The sequence below is a fragment of the Dryobates pubescens genome, chromosome 6 (assembly GCF_014839835.1).
Source record: "Dryobates pubescens isolate bDryPub1 chromosome 6, bDryPub1.pri, whole genome shotgun sequence".
Taxonomy (NCBI): Eukaryota; Metazoa; Chordata; class Aves; order Piciformes; family Picidae; genus Dryobates; species Dryobates pubescens.
In genome coordinates this window covers 21,673,004-21,699,735 of record NC_071617.1, presented here as the reverse complement: position 1 = coordinate 21,699,735, position 26,732 = coordinate 21,673,004, and the positions used below count along the sequence as shown (strand labels likewise).

Sequence of the window (26,732 nt, the reverse complement as noted above, 5' to 3'; positions counted from 1 at the left end):
CTTTTTTTATGGTAGCTATTTAAAGGGGACAGGGGAAAGAAAAAAGAATGAAAGAATAGTTGTCTTTTGATGTTCTAATTTCTTCAGACTCACTTTATTTCTGTAGGTACAAGGTTCTGAGGTATTTGGTCAGATCAAACTGTGGTTTTGAAGTCTTTTGCTGTGAAACTGCAACAGTTGAAGATGCAGTTATTCTGCAGGTTTCCTTTCCAAATTATGTAGAATTCTCACTGTTACCTATAAGACACCAAAGCAGAAAGGGGATTGAGATGCTGTGATTGTGTGTATAATAATAATTAGCCATAGGCTAATTTTCATAATATAACCTATGGCTTCCTTTAATATTAACCTTTTCAAGTAGTAGTATTTTAATGGAACCGAGATGCCCAAATGCTTTTCTAAGCCCTTTTAGCATTTGAGTAGGAATTTTACCCATTTTAAGAAGTCCCCAGGAAAGAGTGGGATTCCCTGGTTACTTCTAGCCAAAAAGTGGAGTTTGCTGAGGAAAGGGTTGTTTTGCCCTCAGCAGTGCATGATTCCCAGCAGCCTGATGTGGGTGAGCTAGAGCAGTTAACTGAAAACACTTCTGTCTTCTAGTTCAGTTTTCAGACAGATTATTTTCCTGATATGGCCCACTGTGAATGTTAGTGCATCAGGTGAGAGTGAGTAGTTTGAGATGAGATGGAGGTGAAGAGCTGCTGTCTCCAATGGTAGTTCTGACATGTCTCTATAAAAGTTGATGATGAAATTGCATCCTGAGCTACCAGACTTTGAGTTTAAATGTTCAGCCATGTGTATGCCTGTGTGCTGAAACCATGGGCTTCTGGGCAGCAGAAGGAGGGGGAGAGCAAGCTACAATAAACTGGGTATCTTCACATTTTTGCTGCAAAATCTGTGTGCACGTGAGATCATGCTGATATGTGGAAATTTGTTACGCTCCTGAAGTTCAAAGTAACTCATCTGGTATTGGGGAAATCTAACACTAAATAAGTGTTTTGCATTTAAAATTTATTTAGTATGCTTTTGTGCTCTTGAAACAGATTTTTATTTGTGTACCATCTGATTCTCTTGCCCACAAGTACAGCAGTTTGCAAGGAGTAAAATTCTGTCAGGTCTCTTCAGTGAGTGTTTGGCTTGGAAAAGTAAAGCAATGCTTAATCCAGACCTGTATTTTTCATGCTTGTGTTATCATTCACAAATGCCTTGCTGCGCCAGTAAGGAAAAGGATGTAATCTAGATACCGATTTCTAACCTTAAAATTCAGATTTTACTTCAGGAATTTTGAGTTGCAAATTGCTGGTGTTATATTCTAGTGGGCAATAGCAGTGGGACAGAGTTATCCAACCCAGACACTTTCCTGTTTACATTATGAAAATCTCTTTAGCCTATCTAAACATGTTATTTTTGGGCTGTGTTCACACAGCTTCATCCAGCTGCAGCTCAGATGTCTATAGAAAGGTCAGCTGATTAGATACCTACACAGCTGATTGGTTGTGTAGGTATTCTTTGATAGCTGTTTTTACAGTCAGTAGAGTTTTTGGGCTTCCTCTCTAATCATCCTCACTCCTAAAAGATTGGTGAATAGCCTGGTGGAATAATACGCTATTCTTAACTCCTGAACCATTACAACAGTTATGAAAGTATCTCTCTTTATCTGGAGGGGAAAAAAAACCAACCTGTATTAAGAATTGTAGCATGGTTTAGTTGTTTAGGTGGGTTAGATTGGTTGAGGGGTTGGACATGATGATCTTGAAGGTCTCTTCCAACCTGGTTGGTGGTTATTATTATTATTATTATTATTATTATTATTATTATTATTATTATTATTATTATTATTATTATTATTATTATTATTATTATTATTATTATTATTATTATTATTATTATTTTGAAAGCCTCATGATTTTGAAAGATGAGATGGTAGTTTTTGGCAGTCTTTTACTCAGGTTTTATAAAATTATGAAGTGTAGTTCAGGAAGCAATAAATAATGATGAAGTACTCTAATAAGGACCATGAACATTAATAAAAGAAACCAAGACTGTGTACTCGGGTATGAGTGGTCAACATCAGAGTTAAAACACCAAAGAAATAGGACCAGATGTCTTAACAGGGCTGAAGGATCTGTGTGAGAATGGTGTTATGGTAACTGAGGTGAAGGAAGAGTTTCAGTGAGTAATGTAAGGATAAGGCAGAGTAATTAAGTAAGTGAAAAGGTAATTTTCAGGACAGCACCTCTCACACCCTGACATCCTGGGTGAGTGTGGAGGCCTTTGCTGCTGGCACCGTTGGGGATTTAGAGTAGATGCAAAGAGAAGCTCCTTTCATTGAAATGGAAAGGAGTTCTGCCTTGATAATCTGGAGTGAGGTGTGGACTGCCTGAACAAGTTAGATTAATCATTTCAGATTGCATAGGGTGAAAGAGGGAACACATGATGCTGGGCCTTGTCCATTGTTGTCTCTGACGTGTGGAATCTCCAACACTGCAGGATCCATTTGTTAGTGAAGGTATTCTGGGCCTATAAGCAATTTTAAAAGACACTGGGATTTCTGATGTGTTCTGGCTCTGTTGGAAGAGTTAGTCAGCAGCACATTGTTGGTGCTTCTTGGTGTTATTCCTTCCAGGTGGTAACACATTGTCACAAACTAAATTTGCAGAAGCTGTGATGGAAATGTATCCCCTTTGAGTTCTTCTCTGAGCATGTGAAGCGGGAGCATCTTGAAGGTAGCTCATCCATAGCAAGTGTGTGGGTTACAGTCCAGCAGAACTGGTCTGTTTTACAAATTCAAATTCAGTTACAGCTATAAACAACCTTTACTGCAACTGGCTTATAAAGTGCCTGCACAAAGTGCAGTGGAAAAAACAAGCATGCTGGAAACATTAAAATAAAATGTGTAACTACTGGAGATGGTCTAAATTAAAGGGCAGGAAGGCAAACTGAGACACAGTATGACAGATCCTTGGCAGTGGTGAAGCCATGAGTTGTTTCAGTAGCTGCAGCCTAGTAGATAGTTAACCACTGTAATTACAAAGGAGTTAAACCCTAATGAGAAGAATGACAAGTGCATGCAGAGGGATAAATTATTTAGTCTGCTGCTTACCACACTCAAATCCAGTATTACTGGCTCCCAGGGTGAATTCATGAATATCACATTGGAAGGTTAGAAACTACTCTAAGTTAGGTTACTTAAGGAAACACCAATGCCAGGATGTATTACTAAAAGTTTTAAAACCAGGCTTAGCTACTTAGTGTCTTTCATTTTGTAAGTATCCAATATAAACACATGGGGTGGATGTGATAGGATTTGCTACTTAAACACAGAATAACTGTGCCAATGTGTTCTGAGCACATCACAGAGTGAGCTGAGGAGGAAAAAGAGCGGTTTTAAACTTCAGAGTTCTAAGATACATATGCATATAATGTGGAGCTGCTCTGATGTTAAAATCTAGCAAATCTGCACAATGGTGTAGCTTAAAGGTCTTCTGATATAGAATAGAATAGACCAGACCAGGTTGGAAGAGACCTTCGAGATCATCGCATCCAACCTATCATCCAACCCACCTAATCAACTAACCCATATTACATGAAAAGCTAAACTATATTACATGAAAAAACTTACAGTGGAAAACTGAGTAATTAAAGTGACACCAACATTCTGAAAATTATCTATGCTACTTCTCTCAACAATACCAGTGAGCCATGTCCTTACATTGTTATCTCCTTTATCTTGTTATATGATGGGTGCATAGCAGTAAGATGACTTTCACAATATGATGAACTTAAGAAGTAAGAGAGGAAAATACTGCTTTTCACAAGAAAATTAATAAGGGTTTTCCTGGTCTTTTTTTGCAGTAATCTGCAGGCACTTCTGTAGGGTAAAGAACAAAAAGAGTGATGGCTTTATGTTCTGTGCCCCTCTATAGCGGCAACAGTCTCATATACTTTGGTTCTTCTAAATGCCATCCTGAGATGCATGAAAAAGGGATGTCTGCAAGATAGAATGGATAACTGTGCAGTTCTCCTGAGCACTTCAGTGGTAAGATACAACACTGCATGTAATTTTGGTCCCAGAAGAGGTGAACAACTTGCAGAGGAAAGCAGAAAGAATGAAGAGGAGTTAGAAAAGCATGCCATGTTAAGAAACAGCAAAAGAAAAAAGTCTGGTTCTACCCCCTCCTGAAGTAGTTACCTCTTTGGCAAGGTGATTCTCTCTTCTCCCATAGAGTCAGAGCTGTTACATTGCTTGCAAGTGTGGCTGAGCGATGAGAGCCAAGAGTCCTGCTCACACCTTCAGAAGCTGCCCAAGATCAATGGCCACCCAAAACTGCCTAGTGGGCAGGGCATCTGCCCTTTACGAACCTGTTTGACTCTTTGTATACATGTGCTGCCTTTGAATGTTGCTGTAACTTCACGTACCTGAAAGAAACTTGGTTCTGTGTGCTATTCAGTGTGGAATCTTGTGCAGCGGACTGGAGAAGTAGAGTTGTTGCTCAGCTGTGAGCTGCTCTTGTAGGGAGGTGAATCAGATGTAAGGCATGAAAGGGACACAATGAAATGTGTTGGCAGGATTCCACCAAAGTTTTGAAAACCTTGTCTTTGACCTTTTCTTTGTACTTTTCCCCATGTTGCTGTTGACATTACCAGTTTTAATTTGCTGTATGTATACCTGTAGTACCTTCTAATAGGACCTGATCTGAGACTTAACAGGAAGACTGAACTATGCTTTGGACTGAGCTCTTTTTAGATTTGTAAGGATGCAGTACTTCACAGAAAAAAATATTGGAAATTTTGATATTGAGTCTACAGATTTGTTTTGTGGGGCATATTAGTAACCATTAGCTTTGGACATTTCATAGTAATACTTTCCTTTCATCTTAATAAGTTCCAGAGCTGTGTCTACAACCAATCTGCTTTTGCTGTTTCTGCTCCATGCTTATGTTTTCAATTTAGGATGGTACATAGGGATGTCAAATTATTAGAGAACACATTTTAACTTACTCTTCCAAGTATGTCAGCTGCCAAACAGATTAAAAGCATTGTTTGGGGGTAGGCTGGTCAGGGGAAGTCATCCTTTTTCAATTAAATTAGTTATTAATGAAAATGCAACAACAGAATCTTTTCATTCTTCTTCTGCCTTATTTTCAGTACTCCAGTGCAGCTCTATGGCCTTCAAACATTGCAAACAAAGTTCACTCTTCCTTTTCTTTTAGATTTTAGTGTATTTTCAGTGACCTATAGAGAAGGTCATGCCATTTGGTCTACTTTAGAGTTGTTTAATTCCAAAAGCTTGTCTCTGTCTACTGTTACTACACTCTAGAGGCAGATGTTGACATAACCAGACCTATGTGGTGTAGCCAGGGATGAAGGAAGTTAACCAGTAATTTATTTTTTCTTTTTAATCTCTCAATCATGTTTCCTGCTGACATAACTTTGTGTTTTCAGTTCTTTGTCATGATTACTTTAAAAGCGAGTAAGAATAAGTTGGTATTTGTTTGGAATGAGATTTTGTGCAGTTAGGTTTGGAATATGTTATCTCATAATAGAGTTTGTCTTTAAATAGGCCATGGCAGGCTTGGGAGAAACCTCAATTAAAAAGAGGCATCCAATGGATCTAAGATCTAAAAGGTGGTGAGTGAATTATCTGGTCTGTCTTCGTGAAATTCACAATATGAGAGTGGATATTTATAGAATCGTGTTTTCTGGAAATGGTAAAAGATGACCTAAAAATGGGGAATGTGTGGTGGGTAAGAAATTCTTCAGACAATAGGCAAGGATTTGCCTTCTAACATTCCAGATGCAATCTCTGGAAGTACCAGAGGAGAGATACTGAATAGAAGTGGACTGCGAAAACATGTTTGCAGGTGTCTAACAGGCATTTTCCACCACCCATGAGCCAAATGGGCCATTGCTTTGATGCAGAAAGACATTTTTAACACTCTTACAAGTCTGTCTCAGTTGTACTAGAAAAAAAATTCAGAGGTTGCACTGGTGATGCTATATAGATTTGTGTGACATTAGTAGACATTACATTGCTTTCATGATCACACCAATTTTGTCTGTGTTGGTTGGCCTCATTCACCTAATAAACATGGAGTGATATCTGACCACAGATTAGTACTTGCTCAGAAAGGAGAAGCCAGTTCTGGCACACACTTCTGGCCCCTCTCATGAGTAAGGACAGGAGTCACTTGTGGAAGTTGTGAAGGTAATGGATTGACTTCTGGGAACGTGTATTTCCAATATGAGTTATTTGTCTGGGCAAATTGTACCTGGGCAAATGGGCAAAACTATATTGGCTCAGTAAAAGTGGAATGACTTAGGCCTTTGGGTGGATTCCTGAACTGTTGATATTCCAAGTAATTGTTCAGGCTATTTATTTATTTAATTACAAAGGATTGTCTGGAAACAAAGCCAGCACTGAAGATGAAGTGTGAGCTTCTGTTAGGCTGAGAAGTGGCTCCCCTGTTGAGACTGGTAGACCTGCCTTGCAGAAGACCTGCTTGACAGTTATCCATAATGCAAATTCATTTGGGGTTAAACTTGCTTTTTCTTCTCCAGAAACAAGAACCAGAACAAGAGGACACAGTCTCAGGCTGCACCAGGGGAGGTTTAGGCTGGAGGTTAGGAGGTTTTACACAGAGAGAGTGATTGCCCATTGGAATGGGCTGCCCGAGGAGGTGGTGGAGTCACCATCACTGGAGGTGTTCAGGACGAGGCTTGACAGGGTGTTTGGTTGCATGGTTTAGTTGATTAGGTGTTGTTGGATGATAGGTTGGACACGATGATCTTGAAGGTCTCTTCCAACTTGGTCTGGTCTGGTCTAGTCTATTCTAGTCTAGTCTAGTCTCCTTGATTTCTTTTGCAATGGTTCAGAACATCATCTTTAGCTATGGAACAAAAGAAAAAAAATTCAAAACCTCCATTTGAACTGACAACTAAATTGTTACAAAACTTTCCACACCATTAGAGAGAGCTGTTCTAATTGTACTGTGGGCTTTAAGTTCTCATAGCTGTGAGTACTAATTCTGAACAGACTGAAAGAGTTGGGACTGTTCAGTCTGGAGAAAAGAAGGCTCTGAGGTGACCTAATTGTGGCCTTCCAGTATCTGAAGAGGGCCTACAAGAAGGCTGGGGAGGGACTTCTCAGGATCTCAGGTAGTGATAGGACTAGGGGAAATGGAATGAAGCTGGAGGTGGGGAGATTCAGGCTGGACGTGAAGAGGGAGTTCTTCACCATGAGAGTGGTGAAGCCCTGGAATGGGTTGTCCAGGGAGGTGGTTGAGGCCCCATCCCTGGAGGTGTTTAAGACCAGGCTGGATGAGGCTCTGGCCAGCCTGATCTAGTGCGGGGTGTCCCTGCCCATGGTAGGGGGGTTGGAACTAGATGATCCTTGTGGTCCCTTCCAACCCTGACTGATTCCATAATTCTATAACTCCAAAGTGAATTGTGTGTTTGGATTGTTTCTATTACCTCTGGGCTTTGATGCAGTGCTTGATAAAGTCACTGTAATTATTTTGTAGTTGTGTATATTGTTACATGAGTATCATGTTGTGGGAACGTCACCAGAGCAGTTAGTCAGTCCTCTTGATACATGCTGTCATTGTAAAATTAAATGTAATCTAATTAGTGTTTTGTAAACCTCCAACTGCTGTTTTTGTATCATGTTTCTTCTAATATAATAGGAGCCTTCAAGTGCCTCCTCTGCCACCTGCTTTTACATCATCTGAGTCTATTGTAAGTATTGTGAGGTGGTAAAGAAAGGAGTTACTCTCTGAAAAAGTGTAGAGTCTTGCATTTCTGTGTCTGCCTGATACAAACTCAGGTTCCTGGAAGAAGTATTTTGTTTTCTGAGAAATTACTTAGACATGTTCTAAAATGCAGTAAGCAGGTTTGCAGCACCCTAAGGGAACTGGTCACATTAAACAAACACTCACTTATGTACCAAAAGCCTGTGTATTGTGTGACTTCCTGTACCAGGCACGCCCTTTGGTGCATTTAGGTGTGGAATGGTGGCATAAACAGATGAAACAAGCAAAGCTTGAGTAGTGCATCCCTAAATGTAGCCATATTCAGCAGAGATGCAAGTGAAGTTTTGATGGCTGTTAATGGCTGTGTCCTGAAGTGAGCTTTGAGCTGTAGCATTTATCTTGAATCTTGTCCCATTTTGCCTAAGTGCATTCAGATACTTACTGAATCGAGGCACTGATCTCTTTACCTCCTTTAAACTAAACAGTTGTCTGGAAATAATAGCCCTTTATTTCAGTAATTTCTATCTGCAGCATTTGCTTATGGTTTCTTTTCGGGGGTTGCCATGGTTATCATCTGTGTTCAGAGCAGAATTGTGTGTAGGAAGGTAATTTTCAGAATCAAAGATGAGAACTGGCCAAACTTTGTAGCAACTGTCAGTTGGGTATTTATTATTTTTTAGCTGGTAAAATTGTTTGCACTTATTACAGAGACTTTACAAAACCCTTCTTTAATTTTGTTTAATTAAAAAAAAAAAAAAAAGGTATTAAGAGTTACCTGAAGTTACTGGTTAATCAAGGCAGGATTTAATTAGAACTTGAATGTAGTCTGGGTGCAGCAAAATTCCACTTGAAACAAATGAAGCACCAATGAAGAAAAAAGTTTGTTTGCTATATGACAAAGTGCAACTCTGCTATGAAAATCAAGGCAGTTAGTAATTGTGAAGCATTTATAGAAGTTTTCATAGCACTGAAAACTCTCATCATTTATCAGCTTTCCAGCATACTAGTCAAACACATGCTGTATGAGCTCTTGCTCCTTCACTGGCACTTGTCAGCATCTCCTTAGCATTTCTTTTGAACACTTTCACATACTTGCACAGCTGAGCATGCCAGAAGTCTGTCTTGAGCAGAGGAGAAACTCCCATTCCACAAGTTCTGTTGTTGTTGTGTGCTTAGTGCTGCAGGCCGGTGGCAAATACTGATGGTTTTTGTTCCGTGAAGAGGTGAATCAATAAGGGGAAAATCCAAATTGTGGCTCGTTTGTATGCCTGCATAAGAAAAACTTTCATGATGGTATCCTTGGTGTTGTAATTGATGTAATCAAGTACGTTCACAGATTAACTTTTCAAACATCGTAGCGGTTGTTTTGGTAAGGGTTAATGTAACGAGTTTGTGTGGCAGGATTTTGGTAGTGAGGCCAGAGGTGTGGCTAAAGGGGTGCCTCTGTAAGAACATGCTAGAAGCTTCTCCTGTGTTGATAAAACCAGTGCCAGCTGGCTACAAGACAGACACACTGCTTGACTAGGGCCAAGCCAATCAGAAATTGTGGTAGTGCCTCTGCTTAAGAAGGACAAAACGAATGCTGCACAACAGCAAATTCAGCTACAGGCAGGAGTGAGAATATGTGAGAGAAACAACCCTGCAGACAGCAATGTCAGTGAAGCAGTAAGGGAAGGAGTTGCTCCAGGCACCAGAGATGGCCCTGTAACCCATGGTGAAGACTGTGGTAAGGCAGGCTGTTCCCCTGCAGCCCATGGATGTTAATAGTGAAGCAGATAGTGACTAACAGCCCATGGAGCAGGTAGATGCACCTGAAGAAGGCTGTGATGCTGTGGGAAGTCCATGCTGGACAGGCTCCTGACACAACCTGTGGGGAGGAACCCATGCTGGAGCAGGTTTCCTGGCAAGACTTGTGAACCTGTGGGGGACCCACACTGGAGCACTGTGCTCCTAAAGGACTACCCCCCATAGGAGGGACCCATGCTGGAGCAGTTCATGAAAAGCTGCAGCCTGTGAGAAGGACTCACATTGGGAAAGTTCATGGAGGACTTTCTCCTGTGGGAGGGACCCTACACTAGAGCAGGTGGAGAGTGTAAGGAGTCCTTCCCCTTAGAAGGAAGGGGTGATGAAGTGACCACAGTCAACATTCCATATCCCTCTCTGCTGTTAAGAGGAAGGAGACAGAGAAAATTGGCAGTGAAGGTATGCTTAGTAATAAGGGAGAGGTGAGGGAAGTTGGTTTTTAAGATTTGGTTTTATTTCTCATTACCCTACTCTGATTTAATCAGTAATAAGCTAATTTCCCCAAGGTGACTCTGTTTTACTCTTGACCATAGCTGGTGAGTGATTTCTCCCTGTCTTTATCTCAACCCATGAGCCTTTCATCATATTTTCTTTCCCCTGTCCAGATGAGGATGGGGAGTGATAGAGCAGCTTTAGTGAGCACCTGATATGCAGCTAGGGTCAACCTACCACAGTCAGCTGCAGATGTAGCATAGAGATGTTAAATTCATCACCTTTGGAGTTCTCTAATCATCGAGGATGAGATTCTGCATTTCATAGGAAGCAAGGCTTCTGAAGGAAAAATTGATAAAGAATAAGGGGACTAGGTTTCTTATAGAAAACTTAATACAAACATTACTAAATATTAAGACTTGATGTGTTATGTGGGTTTTGTATGAGCTGGGGAAGGCCCCCATTTGCTTGCTGAATCTCAGTGTATGTGATGTGCTGAAACTTGGGAAACTTAACCAAATACCTTCCCCAGGTAATGTGGAGAATGACAGCTTCTGTTTGCATTGCAGCGATGAATATGCTAAATGCTGAAGCCAGTAAGAATAGCAGTGTTCTTTTGGCCATGAAGTGTAACTCTGGTAGCAAAGTGCCTGTATGTTCTCATTAAAAATAAGGAAATCCAGATTTTTTTATTTTATTTTGGTTTACTCTTTGACAGCAATCTGAAGAGATTGCCTGAGCCTAATATATCCCTAATGAAAATGTATTAGCTGTTCAAGTACTGTGAGACATTCCAGAAGACTGTATGCCTCATCTGACTGCTTTTATGTTAGAAAACCTTTTAGTGGGAGTACGTGGCTGCATCAGCCCCAGAAATAACTATAGGTTGAGACACACCATCGCTTTGGCACACGAGCCATTCACTGTGCTGAGCACATCTTCCTTGGAAACAGATCAGAGGCCCCGTGTGGGGAAACATTTTGTGCCCATCATCGTAACAGAAAAAGAGCATTCCATAAATAAGTGTAATATATGCCCCTCTGGATGAATCTGGCATCTCCTGACTCTGTTAGCCAATTTAAACACTTGAAAGCAACTGCCTCTTGGACTATATTATCAGATGATGCTGCCATACAGCAAATACTCAGTACAATAGTGTGACTTTACAGTTCCTTTGAAAGAACAGCTGTTGGATATCATCCAGGAACAAAACAAGGCTGCATCCAATGTACTTTAAGACCATGAATTGTTACTCCCTTGTTATGGTTTCCCGGGGAGGAGAGTGTGGTGCAAGAGTTAGCCTCTGGAACTCCTTGGTACTCATGGGTGGCTTCAATCACCCTGATACTTGCTGGAAAGCCCACACTGCTAGGCATATTCAGTCTAAAAGGCTCTCACAACATGTTGGTGATAACTTCTTGACCCAGGTAGTGGAGGAACCAACAAGGAGAGGTAAACTGCTGGACTTGGTATTAACTAATCAAGAAGGACTGTTTGGGGACATTAAGGTCGGGAACAGCCTTGGCAACGGTGATCATGACATGGTGAAGTTCAGTATTATACAGGGTAGAAGCAGAGCAGTAAGTAGGATTACAACCCTGGCAAACTTTGTACTGTTTAAAGATCTGCTTGCAGGAATCCCACAGGCTAAGAGTCTGGAGGGTAAAGGAATCTGAGGAAGTGTGTAAATTTTTTAATGCCACTTCCTCTGAGCCCAAGATAGGTGTGTTCCCTTGAGTGAAAAATGGGGTATAAGTGCCAGGACACCTGCATGGGTGAGCAAGGAGCTTCTGAAGGAAATCTCATGGAAGTAAAAAAGAAACAAGAAGGGCTTCTTCAAATATATCAGTAGAAAAAGGAAGAATAGGGTAAGTGTGGGCTCACTGCTGAACGAGGAGGCAGCCCTGATAACTGAGGATACAGAGAGGGTGGAGTTGCTGAATGCCTTCTTTGCTTCAGTCTTTACTCCTAAGACCAGCCCCTGTGAACTCCAGAACCTGGCTGAAGGAGAGAAAACCTGGAGGATGGAAGACTCTCCACTAGCCAATGAAGACTGGGTTAGGAATCAGTTATACAAATTGAATATACACAAGTCCATGGGCCCTGTTGAGATGCATCCAAGAGTGTTGAGAGAACTGGATGATGTTGTTGCTCTACCACTCTCCATCACTTTTGCAAAATCCTGGCAAGTAGGAGGGGTACCTGAGGACTGGAGGAAAGCCAGTCTTCAAAAAGGGTGAGAAAGAGGTTCCAAGAAACCAGTGAGCCTCATCTCCATCTCTGGAAAAATGATGGAGCAGCTCATCCTGGAGGTCTTCTCTAGGCATTTGGATGAGATGATGATGATCAGGAGCAGTCAGCATGGATTTACCAAGGGGAAATCCTGCTTGACTAATCTGATAGCCTTCTGTGATGCCATAACTAAATGGGTAGATGCCGGGAGACCAGTGGATGTAGTCTACCTTGGCCCTAGTAAGGCTTTTGACACTGTCTCCCATAACATCCTTGCGAGTAAGCTCAGGAAGTGTGGAACAGAACAGACAGTGAGATGGATTAGCAATTGGCTACACAATAGCATGCAAAGTGTGGCAGTCAATGGTGCCAAGTCCAGCTGGAGAGCTGTAACTAGTGGAGATCAGTGCTGGCTCTGGTCCTATTCAATATCTTCATCAGTGACATTGATGGTGGGGCAGACAGACAGTCAGAGTGTCTGCTCAGCAAGTTTGGTGATGATACCAAACTGGGCGGTTTGGCTGATGTACCTGAAGGCTGTGTGGCCATTCAGTGAGACCTGGACAGACTGAGAGCTGGGCAAAGAGGAACCTAATGAGGTTCAACAAGGATAAGCACAGAGTCCTGCATCTGGGAAGGAATAATAAATGGCACCAGTACAGGTTAGGAGGTGATCTGCTGGAGAGCAGCCCCCTGGAGGAGGGCCTGGGTGTCCTGGTGGATAACAAGTTCTGCATGGGACAGCAATGTGCCCTTGTGGCCAAGAAGGACAATGATATCCTGGGGTGCATTAAGAAGAGTGTGTCCAGCAGATCAAGGGAGGTTCTCCTCCCCCTCTACTCTGCCCTGGTGACTCCCCACCTGAAATATTGCATCCAGTTCTAGGCTCCCCAGTTCAAGAGTGACAGGGATGTACTTGAGAGAGTCCACTGGAGGGCTATAAGGATGATTAAAGGACTGGAACACGTGCCCTCTGAGGAGAGGCTGAGAGACCTGGGGCTGTTTAGTCTGGAGAGGAGAAGACTGAGAGGGGATCTAATGTGTTCCTGTGTGACTTGCGCTAGATTTTATGGTCTTGCTCTGGCAGGGGCGTTGGACTTGGAAGATCTCAAGAGGTCCCTTCCAACCCCTAACATCCTGTGATCCTATAATCCTGAGACTGTTCGTCATCCGTGGCTGTTCTGTTTAGAGGTTTAGTGAACATAACCTGTACATATGTTCCAGCTGGTCTCCAGGCTACCTATGGTCCCTGGCGTTGTTGACTGCACAAATACAAACCTAGCCAGTGGCATGATTTGCAATCTGAGTCTCTTTGGAAGATTATATTTGAAGCTGAAATAGTTGATTAATTCTAGCTCTATGCAACTGCTGATTGTTTGGTTTGGGGTTTTTTTTAAGCTGAAGGTCTGCAATTCAAGCATTCCTCTTGTATTATGTCAACTTAACTTTGAGTTGCTGTGCTGTAGTGCAGATTCATTTCTCCTCATTCTTTGTATGGAGGTCAACTAGAGATAACTATTTGCATTGAAGTTGCAAGCAGCAAGCTTAAGCTCATCTTTGCTAAAACACATTAGTAGTGGCTTAGGTTTCCAGTGTAGCTACCAACCTGCGCAGTTACATTAAACTGGATCATAAGAGGAAAATCTCTGCTTGCTACCTTCTGAGCCATGTGTTTCTACTCTAAATTGCTTCTGGCTTGCTGGTGGAAATGAATGCTTCTGACTTAGAAATTCTGCTGTGTGTATCTGTTGTCTTACAGACAAAAGGTTCTGTGATTCAGAGGTACACAGAAACAAAAACACCAATATACTGACTCCTTTTTTTTTCAATCTTTATTTAGGTACTTCCCTTCCCCAGCCAGGTGGTCTATAACAGAGTTGGAAAGTGTGGAAGTCGAACTGTGGTTTTGCTTTTGAGAATTTTATCAGAGAAGCATGGATTCAATCTGGTTACATCTGACATCCATAACAAAACAAGACTGACCAAAAATGAACAGGTGAGTTTCTCCTCATCTTAGATCCTCTTTTCTTACTGTGTTTGTGAAACTGAGAAACAAAGGCATGTGTTAGCAGAAATTGTACTGTAAAGCGGTATTTATACTTTGATCTTTCATCCATAATTCATGATTGATTAATAGGAGAAAGGGACAGTAGAGCCAGAAGCAATGTGGTGTGAAAGTTAACAAAAAAAACCTAATTTCCAGTGAGTCAGCTCTTGAATTTAGTCAGTATAGCAGTTAGTACAGCAGAGAGGCTAGGAGGGTTAGTACAGGTGGTTAGGTCCTAATATTTTCTGAGACCTGTATTACCATTTCTGTAGGGCACAACCATTTGTCATATAAGTGGGCCAGGTTATTCAGACCTAGCTTGAGGCTCTTTAAGCAGAGCAGGTGTAAATAATAGCCAACAGGATGGGTTTCTTTGCTCACACTGTTAAGTCACTTCTGGTAATTACTTGCCTCAAAAAGATGTTTCCCAGTGCCGTGCTAACCCTTGCCCTTTGCCAGGAGAGCTGCTCAGGACCGGCACTGGGACCGGCACGCTCGGGCTGAGAGGTGCTCTATTTTGGTGTCTTTTGGGGGCTTTTTGGGGCGGGAGGACCTTGGCAGACAGCGATGTCCGGCAGGGTCGTCTTCTCGCGTGCCTGCTCCAGAGGCTGACGTCAGCCGCGGGAAACTTAAACAAGGCAGAGCTAAGCCACGCGATGCCATCTGGCAAGAGAGCCTTCTGGCTGGATTGCAGCAAGCAGCACATGCCTGGTCAGCCAACAGAGTGCAGACGCCTCTGTGGTAGCTTGGGCAAACTGTAGCAGTCAGGTGGAATATATATATTTAAAACCAAACAATAAAAAAACCCAAACTTAATTTCACCTGCTTGAAGTGATCCAGTCATGGTAACAACTCGGCCAAAGGCTACTAGAAAAATGACAGGTACCCAGACAGAGCCAGCACACAAGCACGCAGGTGTCCAGGTTGCTAGCTGCAGAGAGTGCTGGAGCCTGGCACTTGGAATGGAGGGTGAAGAGACAACACCTGTGTGAGTTGTGACAAAGTGAATTATCTCCTCAATCTGATGGCCGAGCTAAAGGATGAAGTATCAGGACTCAGGACTATAAGCAAATGTGAAAGGGAGTTAGACATGTGGGAGCAGGCTTTACAGACCTCCCCTGTGGAGGGAGGCGTCCCTGGAAACAGGGAGGGATGGATACAGGTCCCTGGTAGGAGAAACATGGGGAATCCATCTCAGCCCTTTTCGCCTCCCCATTGCCCTTGCACTTTAAGTATGAGGCCCTGCAGGTTGAGGGTAATGTGGTTGAGAAGGCAGAAGAGGAACCATCTGAGGGGATGCCTATAGCAAATCATTCCCTGCCAACCATCAGGACTAGTGCCATAAAGAAAAAGAGGAAGGTAATTGTTGTTGGTGTCTGAGGGGAACAGAGGGTCCTATATGTCATCCTGACATCCACAGGGTAGTCTGCTGCCTATCTGGGGCCTGGGTAAGGGACATCACCAGGATGTATATATACAGGTGGCCCTGTATATTAGGGAATCTCTTGATGCCACAGAACTTGAGGTAGAGGATGAAAGGATTAAATGCCTGTGGGTTAAAATCAGAGGGAGGGCTAACAAAACTGACATCCTGGTTGGAGTCTGCTATAGACCACCCAACCAGGATAAAGAGGTAGATGAAGTATTCTATAAGCAGCTGGAGGCTGTCTCAAGATCACCAGACCTTGTCCTTGTGGCCAACTTTAACCTGTTAGACATCTGCTGGGAACTTAACTCAGCAGAGAGACAGTCCAGAAGGTTTTTAGAGTGTATGGAGGACAGCTTCTTGATGCAGCTAAGTGAGCTTACCAGGGGTCAGGCCCTGCTTGACCTGCTGTTCTCAAATAGGGCTGGTAGGAGATAGGATGGTTGGAGGCTGTCTAGGGTGCAGCAACCATGAGGTAGTGGAGTTTTCAATATGCAGGGAAATAAGGAGGAGCAATAACAGAACCCTTACTTTGGAGTGGCAGAGGGCAGACTTCAGCTTGTTTAAGCAACTAATTCAGAGAGTACCCTGGGTGGCAGCCCTTAAGAACAAAGGGGTCCAGGGTGATTGGACCTACTTCAAACAGGAGCTCTTGAAGGCACAGGAACTGGCAGTTCCCATGTGCTGAAAGATGAGCTGGCGGGGAAGGTGACCAGCCTGGATGGGCAAGCAGCTCCTGAAGGAATTAAGGGGAAAAAAGGAGGGTGTGTCGCCTTTGCAAAGTGGGGGAGGCAACTCATGATACACTTGAGGATGTTGCTAGGTCACGTAGGAGAAAAATTAGAGAGGCAAAAGCCCAGTTAGAGCTTAAGCTGGCCTCTGCTGTGAAAGACAATAAAAAGCAGTTTTATAAATACATTAATGCTAAAAAGTGAGGCAAGAAGAACCTCCACTCTATATTGGACCTGAAGGGGAACATTGTAACTAAAGATGAGGAAAAGGCTGAAGTACAAAATACCATCTTTGCCTCCATTTTCAACAGTAAGGCAGGAAGACTTCAGGATAACTGGCCTCCTGAACTGGTAGATGGGGTCAGGGAGCAGTACAGTCCCCATGTAATCCAAGAGGAAGCAGTTGGGGACTTGCTGAGCCACCTGGAGACTCACAAGTCCATGGGACCAGATGGGCTCCATCTTAGGGTGCTGAAAGAGCTGGCAGATGAGCTGGCCAAGCCACTCTCCATCATTTACCACCAGTCCTGGCTCACTGGAGAGGTCCCAGATGACTGGAAACTGGCCAATGTGATGTCCATCCACAAGAAGGGTCAGATGGAGGAACTTGCAAACTACAGGCCTGTCAGCCTGACCTCAGTGCCAGGAAAGATGATAGAGCAGATGATCTTGAGGGCAACCACAGCACACCTGCAGGATGGCCAAGGGATCAGGCCCAGCCAGCATGGATTTAGGAAGGGCAGGTCCTGTCCTGCCTCTCCAACCTGATCTCCTCCTATGATCAGGTGACCCACCTGGTGGATGTGGGGAAGGCTGTGGATGTAGTCTACCTGGACTTCAGCAAGGCCTTTGACACTGTTCCCCACAGCAAACTCCTGGCCAAGCTGTCAGCCCATGGCTTGGACAGCAGCACTCTGTGCTGGATTAGGAACTGGCTGGTGGGCTGAGCCCAGAGAGTGGTGGTGAATGGTGCCACATCCAGCTGGCAGCCAGTCACCAGTGGCGTCCCCCAGGGATCAGTGCTGGGCCCAATCCTATTCAGCATCTTTATTGATGATCTGGATGAGGGGATTGATTCCACCATTAGTAAGTTTGTGGATGACACCAAGTTGGGGGCAGGTGTTGATCTGTTAGAGGGTAGGAGAGCTCTGCAGAGGGACAGTCTGGCCAGATGGTCAGAGTCCAACATGATGTCATTTAACAAGTCCAAGTGCCAGGTGCTGCACTTTGGCCACAACAACCCCATGCAGTGCTACAGTCTGGGGACAGAGTGGCTGGAGAGCAGCCAAACAGAAAGGGACCTGGGGGTACTGGTTGACAGCTGGCTGAACATGAGCCAGCAATGTGCCCAGGTGGCCAAGAACACCAATGGCATCCTGGCCTACATCAGAAATAGTGTGGCCAGCAGGAGCAGGGAAGTTATTCTGCCCCTGTACTCAGCACTGGTTAGGCCACACCTTGAGTCCTGTGTCCAGTTCTGGGCCCATCAATTTAAAGATATTGAGACAATTGAATGTGATCAGAGAAGAGCACAAATCCTATGAGGAGATGCTGAGGGAGCTGGGGTTGCCTAGCTTGGAGAAGAGGAGGCTTAGGGGAGACCTTATTGCTGTCTTCAACTACCTGAAGGGAGGTTGTACCCAGGTGGGAGTTGGTCTCTTCTCCCAGGCAACCACCAACAGAACAAGAGGACACAGTCTCAAGCTGCACCAGGAGAGGTTTAGGCTGGAGGTGAGGAGAAAGTTCTTCATAGAAAGAGTTTTTTGCCATTGGAATGGGCCGCTCAGGGAGATGGTGGCAGCACTGTCCCTAGAGCTGTTCAAAAAAGGATGGGATGTGGCACTTGAAGCCATCGTTTAGTTAGTCATGAGATGTTGGGTGATAGGTTGGCCTTGATGATCTCTGAGGTCTTTTCCAACCATATTGATTCTGTGGTTCTATGAATATGAGACACCCTTGATGCTGTCTCAGCCTCTTGCTCATCTGCCTTTTTCATGTTATCACACAAACCTCACTAAAGAGAGCAAAAAACACCACATGAAACCTCTTTACATGGATACCCCTTTTATTACTCCCTTAAAGTTGTAGAGGGCATTATTACTTTGGCAGCCTTGATTCCACAAAAGATCCAGTTATTTAAATTGCATTGAATTTAAAGTTACCATGTGCCCTCTGCAAGTTATCACTGACATCAGTAGGTATTCATGCAAGTAATACCAAACCCCTCAAACTCCAAAGTGTACAGATATTGTCACATTCCATACACACACATTGGCCACATCTGCTGATCAGGTAAATGCTGAAGCAGTTGCCTGTGTCGGTCATAGGAACAGCAGCCTGCAAACTACAACTGATGATGATCAAAATATGGACATGGACCTACTCAGCAGCATTGTGCCTTTGTATGAGCATAATGTTCTCGTTTTAGATGCAGCAGTTAATGTCAAATGGAAATTTGGGAGCAGATACAACTTCTGCAGGTTCCAAAGTGGTCATCAGTGTCACACTGGCAGCCGACTCAATCTCACACTCAAGTTCAGGACTCAAGTTCAGCCCAAGACAGGAAGCTGGCCAGGGCTACTCTGCCAGGCCTAAGGCTTTCATGCACGGATGGGTGCAGTACCCTGGTGAAAAGCTGTGAGGGAGGCCTCTGGCACCCCACTAACCCTGACTGTTGCTGAGGGGAAGAACCCTGGGCTGCAGCTACCAAGACATCCCTCTGTGTACTCCACTGGCAGCCCTGCAGAGCCTGGGGACTTCACAAAATGATCCTATCAGCTTGGGGTGAAGCTATCCTGTGGTACAGAGCTTGCCTGCTTAGGTTTGTTCCTTGGCAGTTGGATATGGGATAGGGGATTTCTGTGGGTCTGACTGCTTTTGGTTTTTGGGTTGTTTCGGTTTTGTTTTGACTTTGTCCTTCACCGAGTTTCATTGCGGATGGGAGACCTTTCAGATAATAATAATCACCAACTTTCATCCTCATAGTCCACTTCATTTCAGTTCTGTTCTGCTTTTCTCTGGTAGGTGGATTGTCCTATGTTAAAAATGATACAACATTGCAACTCAACAGTCTTCTGTGCTTTAGTCCGGCACAGATTCCAGAGAGGCCCAGACTTGGTTTTGATGCAAGCAGTACACTGACAGGGTATAAATATCTGCATTACTTTCTGCACTCCAAAAGGTGTTAGGTTAAGTAGACAGTGAATGTTCTGGAACATTGATGATGCTGGATGCATTGCTACAAAGCTTATTATTTACTCTGTAGATGGTCGAACAATAAGTGAGTCTCTTCATTTTAATTTATGGCTTCTTTACATACTTAAAATAGGTTCATAATTTAATGAATACCCTTGCCCAAAAGTGTCCTCTATTGCCAGGAAATGTGCCTGGAGACAGTAACTGTTCTGTTGTTTAGGGTATTTTTAGTTGCCCTCTCATTTTGAGCAGAACATGAACAAATAGATTATTTCCCTGATCCCAGGCTCCAGGCATTGGAACAAGAGGAATGATTGCTGGGCTGGGTTGTAGGCTTCTATCATGAGCATGAGGTTCTTGCTTGTCTTTTTTGCTTCTGTTATTTGTCTGTCCTGTGTTTGGCTAAAGACTTTTCTACAAATATTTAGCTTATGTGGCCTGTTGTTAAGCATGTGTATGTGCTTAATGACCATGGAGACTGAACATAACTAGAATCCATATTCTTGTTGCCTTTTCCAGTCTCCTTCCTACTAAGAAATTTTCCCAAGTTATGTGTACCTGCCAGCAATTTGAAGTACAGCCCTTGAACATCTCTGGGCATAAGGGAGTGAGTTCTGGAAAGAAATGGCTTACCATTTGCTACAATGTCTCCAAGTAAATTAAATACAGAAAGTAATATGAGTCTGCCTAATGTGGCTTTAAAATGATACATAGACTGTTGTGATATTAATTCTTCCCCTTCTCTGACTTCCTCCCCATGATTTTTTTCATTGAGAGAAGAGTGAGGATGTTTATAGATATACAAATACCAGTCACACAGAGGAGTAATTAGTAGTTTATCCTTGTATCATTTCCTTCTACCACCCAGCCTTACAGCAATGCAGCCAACTTTATATATAATTCCAGTTTAACACACTAGAAATCCGTCACTAATTTTTCTTAAATGCTTTTAGAGAGAGAAAATTGATTATAGCTGGGAGCTGAAGAAATTCTTGAAACCATTCCAAATTTCTGGTAGCTGAAAATGAAGATCTGGTCTCATTCCATTAGTTTTTATGGAAATGAATACCAAGATGAAAGTGATACAACACATACCTGTAGATACTTGTGCCTCCTGGATCCTGTGTGCCTTCAGTAGAGACTGAAAACAGTAGAAGAAAGTAAAGAGCTCACAAGAAAGATAGATACAGATTTTTTTTGTCTTATTTGCATCAATGCTAGTGAAGATCCTCGTGTCATCCAGCTGACCTCACTTGGAAAATCCTAGTTGCCTCACTAGTTTTATTCATTTTGTCCTCAAATTCTCCCAGTGAAATACAGCAGCTTAAAAGAAAATAGTAACATCTTTACTGTTGTCTGAATGTGATGATTATTTGATTATTTTTGTTCCCAGTGGAATTTACCTCTTGCAAATCTCAAACCAAATGGGATTTGAGTGGTCAGTACAGTGGGCTGTCTGTTTCCAGAAGAGGGAAAGAAGGTGTCCTCTCCCACAAGCCTGAGTTGAGTTTTTGTGGAGGAACAATGCTGTGGCTGGAGCAAAGCCATCCTCCACGTTTCTTCCCTTTCGGGGAGGGCGGCATCCAGTCTCTCTCAGAATCATTTTACTGTGCCATCTGCTGGATCGCTGTTTACAATGCAGCAACAGCTGAGTATAAATATATAGATGATACACAGATGAACCACCATTGTGGTTTGATTTCTTCAGTATGGCAAACTGAGATCTTACAGTGGTAATGTAGGACAGAAGTTTTCTTGCTTAGGTGGGCTTTAAGATTCAAAATAGCTTGTGATATGCAGGATTGCCTCTGTTTGCACATTTGGTCTTCTTCAAAGGTCCTGTTCAGAAGTCAGTGCTGAAAATCAATTTTGAGGAAAAAATTAGAATAAAAGCTTAAGCAAGGAGTCACAGTGGTTGAAAAATGTACAGGGGAACAAATCAGCATTTAGTCTAAAGACACTGTTCCTTACAGTTAATTGGTGTTTGAGGGGGAAGGGTGGAATAACAGCAAATGTGTGTTTGTCAGATCACAGAGGGCTTTGCAACGGCTTGCAGTGGTTTAGTATCTCTGCAGACTCCTGCCATGCAGTGTGCGTGCTCCCTTTTCCTTGATACCTGCAGTGCACCCATTGCTTTTGGTTAACTTTTGTCTAGCAGTCAAGCTGACATGTCTGGGCCACACTGTGGACTCCACTTGTGGATGTGGGCCTGGGGTGCCACTGCCTTCCTCTCCTTGCACACTCTTTGAGCCCTGGCATTTCTTTCTCCCTGGATCCTTGTTTGGTTGTGAGGAATGGGCTCTTCATGTGTTCCACTCAGGCTTCCTCCAGATATTTTTACATTTTCTCCCTCCAAAAATGTCTGCATTCTGATTCCCTTGATGATGTTTGCCAGGGGAGCTTATCATCTTCTGCTTGTGCCCTTTTATCTCTTTTCAAACTTAGGGTGGTTTAAGACCATCTACTACATCATCTTTGCTTGTATGTATCTCTCTCTCCTTCATCACTCATTCTATCCAAAGGTACTTGGTTCCCTCCGCTTTACTCCTCTGTTCACTCTTCCCCTCTGGGTCCTCTACACTAATCATCTTAAAGTGAAGCAAAGCAAAAACAGAATAATAGAGCCCACACAAACAAAAACAACAATGACAGAAACAAGTTAGAGACCTTACTCTTCTGGAAGATGTTGGAAGATTTTTCTTTACTCCCTTCCTCTTCCTTCTTCATCTTCTTAAAAGGAGTGGGGCATTTCTAGGTATTTCTCAACGATATGTTTAGCTTGTTAGACTGAAATCAGTTCAGCACAGTGGAATCAGAGAGGCCTATGGGAAATATGGCCACAATTTGCATGTGGCCACGAGCCATTACAGTTATTCATTTTTCCTTCCTGACATCTGTGTTTTTTCTATTGAGCTTTACTTACCCTTTTGGCAGGATTTTTTTAAAGAATGTTTTGTGATTGTTTGTTCATATGCTTTACCCACATCTGCTTACAAGTCCAGTTGATCTCTTGTGTCTAAATATGAAGGTACTTTAAGTCAAAACAAAATTCTTTGTCTACTTTGGAGTAAGCTGTTATAATAGCTCAAGAGATGGAGTTTGGTAGCAAGAAATTTAAAAAAAGCCTGGAGGCCTCCTGCTCTCTTACCAGACTTTCTGCAGGGGCAGAAGTGCCTGTGATAGTCTGGTAGAAGGTTGATGTGAGCCTGATGCACATGCGGTGAAGTGCAGTGGGAAGTGTGTGGTGGAGTAATGCAAACCTGCCTTGTGCTAGCAGATTGGTACCACCCTAGGGAGACCTGGGAGGCAACAAATATTTGTATAACAGCATTATGTTAAAGCTATTGGTCTTTTTAAACTCAGTGAGTTTTATTTGCATGGGTATACTGTCTTTACATCTCCACCGTTATGCTCTAATGATGCATGATGAGTGTAGTGGCATGAACAGAGTTTTTGTCCTATATCAGTATCTTCCTCTGCCATCTTCCTTCGTTCATGCAGATAGAATACTTGAATTGGTATGACTCAAACCAGAATGTTAAGTTCATCTTCTTTTATATCTTATTTTTCCCAAATTTATAATGTCTCTAACTTTCTGTATTAGTTTCTACCACCTGGTCTGCAAAATCAATAAACCTATTATTTCACATGCATTTTTGTTCAATGTCCCTGGTATATATATATCTGACATTTGAGAAAAGAACAGAAAATGTGAAAATAAATCTTAGGAAATTAACAATAAGGAGCAAAACCAACCAGGATGTCTTGAGTATCTAGCATGATGTGTCACTAGACATTTCCTGTTTCCACTAGGTCACAGCTAGAACTGAATTTACACAACACAGATATGAATATCTGTGGTGAGCAGTCTTCGGTGTATGCTGTTTGCATTATTTTTATTTTAATGATCTGCAAATGTAAATTATTTACATTAATTAATAAATAAATGGTATGATGTGCATGAACTAGAACCTTGCACCATCTTTCTAAACTTGCCCAGTTAGTTTGTGTTCTTCATTTGCTCCAATAATAAAAGGAATAACAATAGGCAAATCAGTCAGTGTTTTGGCAATGTTGGCAGTTTTTATTGTTATATGAAAATGTTCCTTGGCTGCATCCCCACTTTCTGTTAGAATTTCAGACATTTTATATTTTGGCATTCTGGTGAATAGAGCTACTGTCTTGAGAAGGCAGCTACCACTTGCAAAGCTCTGGTGCAGATGTAGGCAGGGTTTAATTTTTTTCTTAAAGTGATACTTAGTTTCAGAAGTACGTAAGCTCCATGACAGCGGAATGGGGTCTGCAGCTTAACCTGTCTTGATTAGACATGAAATAGTGGTTGTGCTATCTTGATGGTACTTCTGGAGAGCTAGTGGGGAAGGAGTTCCTGAGTAGTTCAGACTTGAAAATTACATCATCATATGTTGTTTGAGAGTTATATCTGTCTCCAAAAGTGCATTGACATAACATGCAAAAATTGATTTGTTAATTCTTTTTAGATGGAATTGATTAAAAACATAAGCACTGCTGAGCAGCCCTATTTATTCACTAGACACGTTCATTTCCTCAACTTCTCAAGGTAAGGCATTTTTTCAGTCAAAAAACTTTCACTGGTTTCTATCAATTGCAATATGTAGCATATCTTCCCTCCTTTTCTTTCTTTCTTTCTTTTCTTTCTTTTTCTTTTCTTTCTCTTTTCTTTTTCTTTTCTTTCTTTTTCTTTTCTTTCTTTTTCTTTTCTTTCTCTTTTCTTTTTCTTTCTCTTTTCTTTTCTTTTCTTTTCTTTTCTTTTCTTTAATTTTCTTTTCTTTAATTTTCTTTTCTTTAATTTTCTTTTCTTTAATTTTCTTTTCTTTAATTTTCTTTTCTTTAATTTTCTTTTCTTTAATTTTCTTTTCTTTAATTTTCTTTTCTTTAATTTTCTTTTCTTTAATTTTCTTTTCTTTAATTTTCTTTTCTTTAATTTTCTTTTCTTTAATTTTCTTTAATTTTCTTTTCTCTTTCTTTTCTTTTCTCTTTCTTTTCTTTTCTCTTTCTTTTCTTTTCTTTTCCATAGAAACAATACAATGTTTTGGGGTTTTTCACCTCCTCCTTTCTGGCACTGGAAATCACATTGCAGAAGACAGGGTGGGGTTTTTTTCTGTGCTTCCTTTGCTTTGGAGTAGTTACGTATAGCATGTTTGTGGAAAAACAGCATGCCATAGCATGGTTTTGCCTCCAATACAATCTTGGTTTACAACATGTTCAGCTAATATGCATGAGATGGTAACTTGGGTCTTTAAACTGTGCACTCATGTTTTAAAGTTGAGAGCACATTATGAATGTTTTATCTCTGTATAGCCAGATATTAATATGAGAATGAAAAATACACTGAGTTCATTACTTTTGTACCTGGAATGACTGCATGCCAATTTAATTTTGTTCTGACAAAAAAAAAATCCCCATTCCACAGGATACAGAAGTATTAATAAGCCATGCAAACGGATTGTGCTCTGTATCATAGGAGCATAGTTCCTTCTGGCAGCTATTTAAAAGTATGCAGGAAGACTCTAGAGATATTTATAGCATGGAACGTGAAGAAAATTGAATTTGGATAAAACTTCTGAGGAATTTTTGGAAGGACACAAATGAGCAATGCCAGTTAGCATTTAGCCAGGACACAAAGGTTAAAGCTGACTGTGGATTGCCCAGGCTGCAGATTTTATTTGGAAATTATATTCAGGAACCTGTGTCACTAGGTTGGACTCCTCACATTTAGATTAGAAAAATTTCTATAGAAGTGTGGACTTTCTGCAGATCTTTACAAGAGCTCGCCTAGCTTCCCAGCATTGTGTTTAGATGGTAACGTCAATGTACGGCCTTTGAATGTGTAGCTTCAGGCATGGGTAGACAGTGTAGCAAGAAGTAATAACGTCAGGGGTGGGGGAGCTGTTGTTTGGGTTTGGATTTTTAGAAAATAAAGTACTTTGAGCAGTTGGAAATTCACTTGATACATAACTATGAGCATGATTTAATTAAATGAAAATGAAGTTCTGATCTTCTGTGCTCTCTATTCTGATTCCATGAGAGTTCCTTTTCTAATGCATTATTTTTAAAGACTAGAACTCATTAGAGTAGGATTTCATCTCTTTAGTAAACGATCTCTTCTCTCTGCTGAAATACAAACTAAAACAGGTAGCCCATCCCTGAGGGTCAAAGGGATGTTGCTTGGTTAAACTTCTCTTTGAGAGATGGTATGCAACAGTAAATGCATGAGAAAAAGCTGAACATCATTACCTCTTGCTCTTCCCAAGATCTTGTTTTCTATATGTATGATAAATCAATGCCACATAGGTAATGTTTCTTCCAGAGTTTATCCATGAGGTAAAATTATTCTAGATCTGTCTTCCAATACCAATTTGTGAAAATATATAAACATTATGTAGGGTGTGTAAAAGCATTTGCACCTTCTTTTTGGACTGTTTCTTGCAAATCTGAAAAATGGTTTGTGGTATTTTTTTGTTTGTTTGTTTCACTAAGATGGTTCTTGGTTTAACAAATGGCTGTAGAGTAGTGAAAAGGCCGGTGAGCCTTTTAAATGAGGCATTGAAGTGTGTCAACATTGGTTGCCTTTAGTTTAGCATTTCCTAGTGTTTTCTGATAAATATTTTTGAGAGCTGTAGTCTTTAGTTTCAAAATTTATTGGTGGTCTTACACCTAGCAATGAAATAACCTGATGGATATTTTATATATCCCTTAATTCCAGGGTGACTTTTAAAACTGATTTCATTAGGAAGTGGAGTGTCAAGTACTGGTTATGTAGACATCTCAAGAATGTTATTGAAATACACATTATAAATAATACATTTAGTATTTTAGGTTTGCTTGATTTTTTTTTGGTAACTATTCCTTTATAGACCATCTCTAATGGATAGCTAGATTCAAACACTCTGCAGAATACAGTTCTTCCCATTTGTCCTAGCATTTCTGCAAGCTCAACTTAAAAGCCATACAGTACACTAGAAACTGAAAGAATGAGGGTCCAAGTATCAGGGTGGTGTTTTCTGCTTGACGGTTGAAAACCTTAAACAGTAGCTTACCGTGTGCAGCCAGCACTCTGGGGAGTGGGACAGGTGTGC

The 26,732-nt window shown here is 41.8% G+C and overlaps 1 protein-coding gene across 1 annotated transcript in view; it reads left to right on the top strand.

Moving 5' to 3' along the window:
• Positions 1 to 26,732, top strand: part of UST (uronyl 2-sulfotransferase) — a 163,095-nt gene that overhangs the window by 63,792 nt on the left and 72,571 nt on the right. The window contains exons 3-4 of the mRNA XM_054162725.1: positions 14,056 to 14,211; positions 24,114 to 24,193. Of these exons, the coding sequence (XP_054018700.1) occupies positions 14,056 to 14,211; positions 24,114 to 24,193 (236 nt within the window). The remainder of the gene's footprint in view (positions 1 to 14,055; positions 14,212 to 24,113; positions 24,194 to 26,732) is intronic.